The 9,274-nt window shown below is 37.2% G+C and overlaps 1 protein-coding gene and 1 pseudogene across 2 annotated transcripts in view; both read right to left on the bottom strand.

Moving 5' to 3' along the window:
* Positions 1 to 1,550: 1,550 nt before the first annotated feature.
* LOC124993239 (WW domain-binding protein 11-like) lies at positions 1,551 to 4,649 on the bottom strand (annotated as a pseudogene).
* Positions 4,650 to 7,789: 3,140 nt separating this feature from the next.
* The window catches only part of Snx4 (sorting nexin 4), a 64,642-nt gene continuing 63,157 nt past the window's right edge, over positions 7,790 to 9,274 (bottom strand). For both annotated transcript variants that reach the window (XM_047564486.1, XM_047564487.1), the window contains one exon: positions 7,790 to 8,931. In XM_047564486.1, coding sequence (XP_047420442.1) covers positions 8,884 to 8,931 — 48 coding nt within the window. In that variant the 3' untranslated portion in view covers positions 7,790 to 8,883. The remainder of the gene's footprint in view (positions 8,932 to 9,274) is intronic.

Raw genomic sequence — 9,274 nt, 5'->3', positions numbered from 1 at the left:
AAGGCAATTTTTTTTAATGTTAACAATTTTTCCTTGAAACTTTTACTACTGTGGAAGCTCACAGTAATGTGCACATGATGAAAGAGTGGGGACTTGGGCCATCTAATCACAGACTTTCAACCAACCTCACACTTTGACCCCACACTTATTCCTTCTTGCCAGTGCACCTATTTCCTCCAATTCCTGAGTCTTTTTGGAATTTTCTTGGGCAAACCAGCTTCTCATTAGTATCCTCAACTTCAAGCACTTAAATTTCAGCTGCTACAATTTTGCTGTCAATTAGCAACCATCCATATTTTTATTTTCCAAATTTTTGTGAACAATCCTTGTACAGTTTTCTCCTGTTCTCTTTGTCTGTTCTGGTTGGTATCTGCTATGGTTTCAGTGTTATGTCCCACCAAAATTCATGATGAAACTTAATTCCCAATGCAGGAATACTAAGAGGTGGGGCCTTTAGGAAGAACTTAGGTCACCTCCCTATAAGAGAATAGTGCCCATAAAAAGGGCTTAAGGGAATTTGGCCTTCTGTCTCTTCTGCCATGTGAGGACATAATGTCTGTCCATTCTTCACAGAAAGTACCATTTATGAGTAGGCCCCTCATCAGATGCTGATTCTACTGTCACCTTGATCCTGGATTTCCCAGTCTCCCTTCCTATGCAGGGAATAAATTTCTATTATTTACAAATTACCCGATCTAAGGTATTTTGTTACAACAGCAATGGACTGAGCACTGAGCAATGGAATGGACTAATATATAGCACCTTTTACTTTAATTCCTTCCTCTCATTTTAGAGGAATTCCAAGAAGCACCAAAAAACAAAAACAAACAAAAACCCCCATGTTTAAATCACTGTATTTAACTGGAAATCTTTTATAATATTTAATGGAAGTTTCAATATTATTGTTCATTACTATATTGAGTATTAATTTTTGCATAATTGTTATCCATCTACTCATCAATGAAGGCATCAGTTTTAAAATTTGCTTTTGATATAATGTATAAACTTTGAGTTGTACTAAGAAATTGGTATTAAAAAATTTCTTATGTCTTTTCTTTTTTAACAGTGAAATTTTAATATAATTGTTGAAAATGTGTGTCTAAATGTGACTCAGCTTGGTCAGGCTACTGACTTAATAGCTGGTAATTATCATGTAATTGACATCATTTGGGAGCTTGTTAGAAATGCAGACTCTCAGGCCACACTCCAAATAACTGATCAGAAGTTGTATTACAACTACATACTCAAGTGATTCATAAGAACATTAAAGTTGGAGAACTAATCTACTGCTTCTCCACAGCCTACCTTAGTCTCGTTTCCTCTTCCTGCTTTCATTTCTAGTAGTACCCAAGGCATTTTCCTGGTAAATATTTTGCACTTTAAGCATCATGCAAGTTATCTCTTTCTATCTCTCCCAACTCTCATGGGCCTGCAGCAAGGCCTTTCCTCCAGGTCTCTGACTACAGTCCCCTGCTCCTTCAAAAGGTAAAAGCCTCAGAAAAGTACAGGCTCTGGGGCCTCATTCCTTGGTTTCAAATTCTGGTTCTGTTTAGTAGCTGAGCGACGCTGGGCAAGCCACATTTCTGCGCTGTGCTTCCGTTTTGGTCTTAGTAGTAAGCATTCAGTGTATGTTAGCTGTATCCTCTGGAATCAAAGCCTGACCAACTGAGTATTCAGTTATTTTCTTTATCTTCTGTTGAATGGTGCTTCTATTGCATTAAGTATCTGAAAAGGGGTATTTTATCCATTTAGACTTTTGCTACTGAATAAATAGCTCCATGTTCATCTAGAGATAGAATTTTTTTTAGTTATCTGCTAAATCCATGGATTCTCCAAACCTTGGAGTGTCCACCTAGTGGACATACCCTGTTACAGTCTCAAGTATGGGTCGTCTGCGTCAGGGTTCAACAGAAATTTGAAAAACGCTCACCAATGAGCCCAAGGAACAATGGTAGCCTTGGAGTGGGGATAGTTGTGGGGTTGTTGAGTTGAAAGCTGGAAGAACATTGGCACTGGTAGCAGAAGAGAGGGAAAAGGGGCCACATACTGTCTGTTGGTTATTATTGCCTTTCTCAGAAGGGAAGCTTAACTTCCCAGGTATAATGCCAGCTGTAGGTTTTTGGTAGATGCCCTTTATCAGATTGGAAGTGGTTTGCTTCTATTCCTAGTTTGCTGAGTTTTAAATCACAAATCAATGTTAAATTTTGTCAAATGAGTTTTATGCGTGAGGTCTACCCTCTTTATTCTGTTTATATGGTAGTTTATAATGGTAGATTATAACAATTGACAGATGAGTGGGAAATGATTTTAATCAAAGAAAAGTACGTTTTCTTCCCACATATCCTGCTTTGTATGAGGAAATGACATTGCGATCCATTTCACTACAAGTAAAATATTACAAAATATTTACAGGAAAATATTTAAAATAACTCAAACACAAAAGGACAAGATGAAATAAACTGGGTTTTCAGAAATCTCTACTCCAGTGCCCACAGCACACAAGAAGAGAGTCAAAATAAATAAGTAACTAAGACTCCCCTGATCACAAATTTCCAAAGAACTGGAGGAGGGGAGGAAACTGGATGAAGATGGTAGTGTGAAAAGAAATGGATGTTAGCAGCACGGCTGCAAAGGCCCATCTATTCTGAACGAAATACCCTCTCATGTGCAGTGAGGATACTCCTCGAACTGCAATGAGAAAATACCCTGACAGTGGAAGCAGCTCTTTCACCTAAGTTTAATTGGAGCCTCTTGTTCCATGAACCTCTGTTGTGAATAGAAGCCTGTTCTGGCATCAAAAGCTGTCACAGCAGCCCTTCCATCTCTTTCATGAAATCTTCATAAACATCATCTTTAGTTTGTACTGAGACAGGAACAGAACGACCTGATTTGGGGGCTGCTTTGGCTGGAGGCACAGCAGAATCATCCTCTGGCTTTCCCTGGGGAGTAGCAGTAGCCCCTTTATTCTCCCGACACACCCTCAGTGCAGTGGGCACAAATTGAGCAATCTCTGCCTTGAGATTAGTGATCTGTGCCTTTCTTCTCAATGGTGGCTGCACTCTATCATACGTCTTAGGTTGCTGAATCAAGTTGGGTGGGGCACTTAACATCCCTGGGGTTTGGCAAGAGAGCCGGTAGGAAAAGCCCAGGGAGGGTGGTCCAAGTGGAGCACCAAAGGTGGGCACATCATGTCGGGGTGAGGTGGAGGGATGTCTGGAGGTGCAGGGGGAGGTAGCTTTGGTGGGGGTCCCCGAGGAGGAGGGCCAGGAGGCAGACCTGGGGAGGGGAGCGCTAGGGGGTCGGCCTGGTGGTGGTCCTGGAGGTAAAAGTTGTGGTAAAGGCCCTCCGAGTCTGGCCATTCCAGGTCTCAAAAATGGAGGAGCCCCTGGAGGTGGTCCAGGAGGAAGGCCCATGGGTGGCCCAGGAGGTTGTAAAGGTGGAGCAGGTGCTGGGTGGTCCAAGAGGAGGGGGACCTGGCATGGGAGATGCTGGTATCTGAGAAGAAGGAACAGACTAGGGGAGCCTGCTGCTGTGAAGAAGCAGTAGATGTGCCATCAGAATGAGGGTCCTCTTTATGCTGTTTTTGTTTTTCTGTTTCAGAATCATCAAAATCATCTTCATTATCGTCCTCGGAAAATTCCTCTACTTCCCATCCTGACCCGCCATATGAAGCATCGTGGCTTGAAGAGGAGTTGGCTCCTTTATGTTCTTCCTTTTCTTCCTTGATTTTGCAGGCATATCTGCAAATCATACAGTCAAACCTGACTTCTTTTCTTCATTATTGTCTCTCTCACTGTCATCACGGTGCCCAAATTCATCCCCCTCACTTTCTCCATCTGATCTGTCAGTGTCACTGTCATCAATACTGTCATTGTGCTTATCCTGATCCAGGTCCTCAGGATAGCCATCATCTTCACTGGTACTGGAAACATCATCATGACCCCGTTGAGCAGGTTCTGGACTATACAACATGTCTTCATCTCGCCTCAAGGGAGAAGATCTAGAGTAAAGCCCACTTTATGGCCATATATCTGCATGACTTTTGGGGAGATGCCCCAGGTGGAGGGCCAGGTTTTCTGCCAGGGGCAAATGTGGAACACCATGTCCAAGAGGAAGGACAGAAACTGCAGGAGTTGGGGGTCCACAGGCTGAGGTCTTCTTAAGGATGGAAGGTGGCTGGGCACCAGGAAGTGGAATGTCCTGGATCAAGATGTTGGAAGGAGCATGTGACATATCTGGCAAAGGAACACTCTACTTCCACATGCTGAGCATTCTTGACAGCATCGAAATATTGGCTAAGTTGAGCCCTCTTCTGTTCATATTCTACTTCCAGCTTTCTCAATTCTTTGTAAATATCTGGATTCTCTTTATCCTAAAGTCACAAACTACGTTCAAAAGTTTCACACAGCTCTTCATGTTTGTCTTTCAGTACTTTCTCATGTAACTGTGGTTGTTGCACTGGATTAAACTCCATTCCATCCAGTTTCTCTATGTCCTGGATAATCTGTTTGGGATCATTCATCTTCAAAACTGCGGCTCATACCATCATGCACTGTTTTTAATTCTTTCTTCTGGGCCTCCTTTCAGGCTTGGTCTGTAGGGTTCATAAATTTTCCACTCTTGGTGGATGATGTTGATCACCATCCCATGTTGACAATATGTATGGTTCACTTATTCATTTAAAAATAATAAAAGATAAATAGTACTGCTGGGCTCCAAGGACTGTGAGAAACGGGGAGGGGACGATTCCTGGCCCCTTTCACTTCTTAGGGTCCTTGACTTCTGCCCCTCAGTCAACCTCCTAGCCTCCGCCATCTTGAAACCTTGCTAGTAATTGACTTTTAGTGTTAAAACAGTCTTGCATTCTGAGATAAACTCTACTTGGTCACAATGTATTATGCTCTTTGCATATGGCTATATTTTTGCATGTATGATGATGTACATTGGTACATTTCTTTTCTTGAAATGTCTTTGTCCAGTTTCCATACTGTGCTAATATTGTTCCCCCAAAAAACAAAGATGGGAAAAGAAGTATTCCCTTTTTGCTACCTTCTGAAAAACTGGGTAGAATCAGAACTTTTCCTTCTTTAAATGCTTGACAGAACTTACCAATGAAGCCATCTGGACCTGGAATTTTCTTTGTAAAAAGATTATTAATAATAAATTTCCTTGACATAGGACTATTGAGATTTTCTATTTCATCCTATAGAAGTTATGCATAATTGTCATAGATTTTATGCCAAAATTTTTTGGCAAAAATGTGGGGTGCAACCATTATGTGGTTAACCATTTATTTCTCAACTGTCTTTAGTGCAAGATTAGGATGCATGGTATACATTAAGACTGGTTAGTCCAAATTAACTCTTATTATTTCTTCATGACAGTTTAGGAAACATTTTTCTGCTCTAGAAAAACGAACTAAAAAATTAGTTGTTATTAATTTATGCATTACAATCAAAGTAGTGTACTTGAGAAAATTTACTACATGTTGTGAAGTAAGGACTTACAAAATGTAATCTGTGTCTAAAGATTCTGTGCCACTATCATTGGTTTTGTTATCTGATGTACTGTCCTCAGTGCCACTCATAAAATGTGTTTACCCCTAGTATTACAGCACTCTAAACAAACCACACAAGTCAGCATTTGGATATATACTGATGTGGTGTGTACTGTGAATTCTAGGCTTGTGGTTCATAGTGCACAAGAAGACCAATGTACATTCACATGCCACTACTGTGAATACATTGCTGCTTTGTTTGCCTGTTAAGCAGTGTGAAGAACAGAATTATACTATGAAACAATTACATGATGAAAGATTATAAACAAATTTTTGGACTGAAAAAACAGGGTATGACAATTATGTGACGACAATTATGTAGTGAAATAAGGCATATTAAGCTCTATTTTTTAAAGAACTTGCTGATTTCATCTAAATTTATTGGCTTAAAGTTGTTGATAATATTTCTTCATTATACTTTCAATGTCTGTAAGAGCTATAATACCACCTTCTATTTCATTCCTAATACAGGTAATTTGTACTTTATAATTTTTTTCTTAGTTTTGTTAGGGGTTTAACTTTAGTAACCTCGAAGAACCAACTTTTGGCTTTGAAACACTTGTTAATCAGTTTTCAATATAATTGATTTTTGCATTTACCTTTAATATTTCCTTTCTTCTTACTTAGATTTAATATAGATTTAAAATTTTTCCTCTAGCTTCTTTCTTTCAAATACATACATATTTTAAGCTACATAATTTTAGGAAGCAAGTACAATTACTGATTTACCCTTTTACTTGCTTATTTCTCTGGTTTACTCAACCTTGAAAGAAATTTCTAATTCTTTTCTTAGGGAAAACTTTCTGGTGTTTTAGTAAATATACCCACAGACAAAGTATGCATGAGAATCTAAAGAATATTATAAGGATCTCTAAAACGTAATACTACTGTTATATAACTTTTGATTTTTTTTACTCCATCTCCAACTAGGTATCATGTGTTTATTCTAAAGATGCTTAGATGTTAAGAACCCTTGGTTCCTGTTTTCAAAGCTATGTTATAAATTACCACTGACTCATCATCTGTACTCAAGTTTTGGAATGTAAATGAAGGTTAAATATGACTTTGGTTAATTTTAAAGTTTTAACTATAAAACACCAACTACAACACTAGTACACTGTCTAGATGAAATCCTCCTTTGTTACTAAGCACTTACATTAATAAGTCATTTTTCTTTAGTAATTGCTTATATTTTTATATTTATCTTTGGAGACTAACTCCCTCACTTTTTTAATAATTCATTTTGATTCCTGATTTTTAAATGCTATAAAATGTTATTGAAACACAGATTACTTTTTTTATACTTATCCCAGATAGTACAAAAAATGATTTCTATCACAAAATTCCTTCAAGAGTTCTTCTTTTTTTATTTTTAAAAAATGTTTTGATACCAGGGATTGAACTCAGGGGTACTCAATTCCTGAGCCACATCCCCACCCCTATTTTGTATTTTATTTAGAGACAGGGTTTCACTGAGTTGCTCAGCGCCTCACTTTTGCTGAGGCTGGCTTTGAACTCATGATTCTCCTGCCTCAACCTCCTGAGCTGTAAGGGATTACAGGCACGCACCACTGCACCTGGCTCAAGAGTTCTTTTTAAAGGAACAATATGCTATAAAATTAAACCATGTTCAAAACCAACCAACTATATTCCCAGTTAAATAAAGATATAATCAAGTGTGTGTGTGTGTATGTATTTTAGAGAAGATAACAGAAGATTTTTCCTACTTTATCCTTTTTCTTTTATTTTTAAGATAGGGCCTTGCTATGTTGCTTAGGCTGTTCTCAAACTCCTGGGCTCAAGTAATCCTCCTGCCTTAGCCTCTGGAGTAGCTAAGACTACAGGTGTATGCCATTGTACCCTATGAAAAACATAGGTAACAAGGGCCTTCTCAAATCAGGTCTGCTAACAGAAAAAAAATCTAATACATTTTACATTTAGTCTAATGTTAATTAAGGGAGAAAGCTTATTGCAGGGTTAGGTATTGAACCCAGGACCTTGTGTATGCTAGGAAAATAATGTTTAGGCCCAGGCTTTTGATTTTATTTTTAAAAAATCAAATCTCATTTCAGGATCTTTTTTTTTTTTTTTCCTTTAAACAGCATTTGGCATAAGACACATTTATACAATTAAACACTTTAAAAAATATAATATGGCATATATTATTTCCACAGATCATCACATATTAATATGTATGGATCATCTTTTTAAAATATCAAAAAAATCTGAAAATCAGCACAATACTTCATTTATTTATAGTATAAGTTTGGCAAACAGCACAAAAATCCAGCGACATTTTAAACATGTAAAAAAGTCAAATGTTAAACAGTACTGGGGATTTTTTAAACATCATTAGAAATAATGAGTACACATTTAAGATTCTGCAAAGCTAGGAAAATGAGGGTGCTTGGCTTCTGAACATATACCACAAAACACACATAAAAAAACAATATAATTTATTTTTACAAAAATTATAGCCAAGCAATAGAAATGAAGGCTGTTAATGATAAAGGTATGAGCTCATGTGTTCACCACATTTATCTTATACACGGAAATGCTACATTTTGTACCCTGAAATGCCATGTGCAGAGAGCCAAGCAAAGTAAATTAGGCTCATCACTGAGGTTAAGAATTGTTGAGAATAAGAATACTCAATTAAAACTTTCTATATAGCAATTCCGAAAAGAATGTATTCCACTCTATATCTGAGAAGTTGAGACTTAATTTGTTGGCAGTATAAAATTTCTGACCAGTATCAAAATTCTGGTAAAACACAAGCTGAAGGCATTTTCTAGTGTATGAGATGTTATAAGGGACATCAATGCATGTGGAATAAATTCTTAGATTTCACAATAAATTTCTGCTGAGCTTTGTCAAACCAAACAGCTCAACTATAAGGCAAGAGAATATACCCCCTTATGACAGATTAGTGGGTCTCACCAAGTAAATACAGGAATTCAATCTTAGGAAAAGAACTAACTGCATGAACATATCTGAAAGAGTTGGCATTGAAAGGAGCATCTAGAAATTAACATCTTGACATTGTCATTGGTTCAGAAGCCTGATGAACAATCAGTTGGTATATAGTATTAAATTAACTTTTTTGGAATCAGCACCAGTCCCCAAAACCTCAAATTATAATATTTAATCTTGATTAAGATACATCCTTTTTGTGCTATAGGAACACAACTATAATCAGGTTAAATAAAACTAAACTGATTCAACTTATTATATATTTTTAAGTATACAGGGTAGCAACTTAAAATTTATTTACTTGTGCTTCTGTTTTGGGGCACTTTGATTGAAGAAAAAGTCATTTCATAGGACTACATCTTGCTAAAGCATTCCTTAGCATTGGTCCAAACTTGAATTCCCTAAAAAAAGGAAAAAAGAAAAAAGAAAAAAAAAGTACCTTTTAAAATGTGATTCTGGAAGGATTCTAAAAACCCAACCATTTGGTTTAATGGTATGCTAAGTTTTGCTTTTTGGAGTAACTAAAAAGTCCAGTAAATGGTGAACGTAAGGAAATGTCAATGCTTCTGAAAATGTAAGAGAATCTCTTAAATGAGAGAATCTTCAAAATAGAAAAAGAACTTCTGGAACTTGTAAACTGAGCTTTCAAAGTTCAACCATAAACTCTTTTAACTCATGTCACATTTATTGTTTCTATTAGTAAACCAAACAAGTTTTCTGGCAGTTTTTTCCAAAGTAATATTT

Source organism: Sciurus carolinensis, chromosome 9, assembly GCF_902686445.1.
Source record: "Sciurus carolinensis chromosome 9, mSciCar1.2, whole genome shotgun sequence".
Taxonomy (NCBI): domain Eukaryota; kingdom Metazoa; phylum Chordata; class Mammalia; order Rodentia; family Sciuridae; genus Sciurus; species Sciurus carolinensis.
The sequence above is the reverse complement of the archived record's forward strand: the minus strand, read 5'-3'. Positions and strand labels throughout refer to the sequence as shown.